The following is a 2,103-nucleotide window of genomic DNA, read 5'->3' as shown; positions in this document are numbered from 1 at the left end:
TTAACGTTGTCGTATGCCTTATCAAAATCGATCTTGAACAAAAAGATTTTTTTTCTCTCTTCTTTGCCCAAGCAATAACCTCATTGGTCATCAAAGGACCATCAAGAATATATCTCCCGGATAGAAACGCCGACTGATGCTCAGACACTAGACAACCTAAGATCGACTTCAACCGGTTTGCCAACACCTTGGACACCACTTTAATGATGCTCCCTATAAGGCTAATCGGTCTAAAATCCCCCAGACTCGAAGGAGCGCTAACTTTAGGAATCAGAGTAATAAAGGACGACCCAACCCCCGAGCTAAACCGTCTCGCCTAGTGAAAATGACCCAAAATATCAACAAAGTCAGTCTCGAACAAGTCCCAGAAATGCCTAATGAATCTAAAGTTAAATCCATCAGGACCAGGCGCTTTATCCGCGCCACAGTCAAAAACTGCTCGTTTGATTTCCTGCTCCGAGAACTCAGCAACCAACCCTTCAGCGTCCACTAAGTTCAACGTGGACAACCCATAACACACAAGCTTCGGCCGGTTACACAAAGATTCTTTAAACTTATACCGGAAAAAACCCATAACCTCTCGTTTAATTATAATCGGATTCGTTTCCCACCTCCCATTAACCTCCAAACCTGGAATATGATTAAACGCCTTACGTTTGTTAATAAACCCATGAAAATATCTCGAGTTATCATCCCCGTAAGTAGCCCAATTACACCGCGCCTTCTGTTTCAAATCACGATGATTAAAATCATCTAGTTCTCCGATTCGCCGTTTTATCTCTGCCAAAGTCCAAACCTCCTCCTCCGATAAAGTTCTACTTTCCAAAGCTTGATCTAACACACAGAGCTCATGATCCAATAAACGCCTCTCCTCCTTTTCATTCGCTTTAACCTCAGCCACCCAATTGGAAATATTTTTACGTAAAACCTTGAACTTCGTCATTAGAATCGAGTCCGGATTACCAGTGAACGAGCCATCTTCTAAGGTGCTTCTAACAATCGTACCAAAATCATCCCGACCAAGCCACGAGTTATAGAATCTAAAGGGCTTAGGGCCGAAATTTCTCGAACCCATCTTCAACAGCAGAGGACTATGATCGGACTTATATCTCTCTAAAGCAATATAATCAACACAAGGCTATTCCATAAAGACTTCCCAGTTCACAAGAATCCTATCAATGCGACTCAATTTCTCACCTGCAACAAAAGTAAAACGCCTCCCTTTCAACGAGTACTCATGAAGGTTCGCCGCATCAATGAAATCATTGAACTCATTAGCCTCAACCACATTAAAACTAGAGTTCCGCCTATCCTCAGCGCTTCTGACCGAATTAAAATCCCCAGCCACAATCCACCTACCAACCCCCTCACCAACCAACCCAATAATCTCTGTCCACAGAACCCGTTTAGCAACTAAATTCTGCGGAGCATACACATTAAGCACATGACACGGACACCCACTCCCTTTGATCACCCCGGAAACAAGAAGCCAATTAGGATTTTTCACCACCCTATCCATGACGAACACCTGAGGATCCCAAATAGACAACAAACCTCCCGATCTACCCGTAGATGACACCCAATCAAAAATAAATTCCCCAACCCCCCAGAAACGCCCTAAGTTCACCGTATCCAAAGAAGTGCATTGTGTTTCCTGCAACATTAAAAAATTGACCTCATTGTGAGTCCGAAGACGACGAACCCAATCCGCTTTACCATGATTCCCTATACCGCGGATATTCAATGAAATAACATTCATTGATCACCGTCTTGATACCCTTCAGTACGCTGGACCTCTTTAACATTCGGCACAAAATCACTCAAGTTTTCCACCCCCAAGGCTCTACTCAACTCCACCGTTTCCGTTGCTTCTAGATTGATTGGCTGATTAACCACTGCCTCACTATCATTCACCTCGGCATGAACCGCTACAAACGACCCACTATCCGAACCTCCGGCTGTAACTCTTTGGTTGAGGTCCGGAGTCAGAAAGCAATCATTACCGGCTGCTTCACCACTACCACCCGACTCCGAAGCTTCAGATATAATACCAATCAATTTGTCCAACCCGAACAAGTCATTATTCTCCCTAGGCCTCTTCTT

The 2,103-nt window shown here is 44.1% G+C and overlaps 1 protein-coding gene across 1 annotated transcript; it reads right to left on the bottom strand.

Annotated features, from left to right (window-relative positions):
- Window positions 1-316: 316 nt before the first annotated feature.
- Window positions 317-1,759, bottom strand: LOC110914058. Its single transcript, XM_022158875.1, has 2 exons — window positions 1,198-1,759; window positions 317-1,113 (listed from the first exon to the last, which is right to left on the bottom strand). The coding sequence occupies exons 1-2, from the start codon at window positions 1,757-1,759 to the stop codon at window positions 317-319; spliced, it is 1,359 nt and encodes a 452-aa protein (XP_022014567.1).
- Window positions 1,760-2,103: the final 344 nt, after the last annotated feature.

This window comes from Helianthus annuus, chromosome 15, assembly GCF_002127325.2.
Source record: "Helianthus annuus cultivar XRQ/B chromosome 15, HanXRQr2.0-SUNRISE, whole genome shotgun sequence".
NCBI lineage: Eukaryota > Viridiplantae > Streptophyta > Magnoliopsida > Asterales > Asteraceae > Helianthus > Helianthus annuus.
The sequence above is the reverse complement of the archived record's forward strand: the minus strand, read 5'-3'. Positions and strand labels throughout refer to the sequence as shown.

Excerpts from the sequence above, each read along its gene's own strand:
- LOC110914058 (XM_022158875.1), bottom strand. The coding sequence starts at position 1,759 with ATGAATGTTATTTCATTGAATATCCGCGGTATAGGGAATCATGGTAAA. Across the intron at positions 1,114-1,197 it reads GCGTTTTACTTTTGTTGCAG|AGAGATATAAGTCCGATCAT; the intron begins GTGAGAAATTGA and ends ATATTGCTTTAG.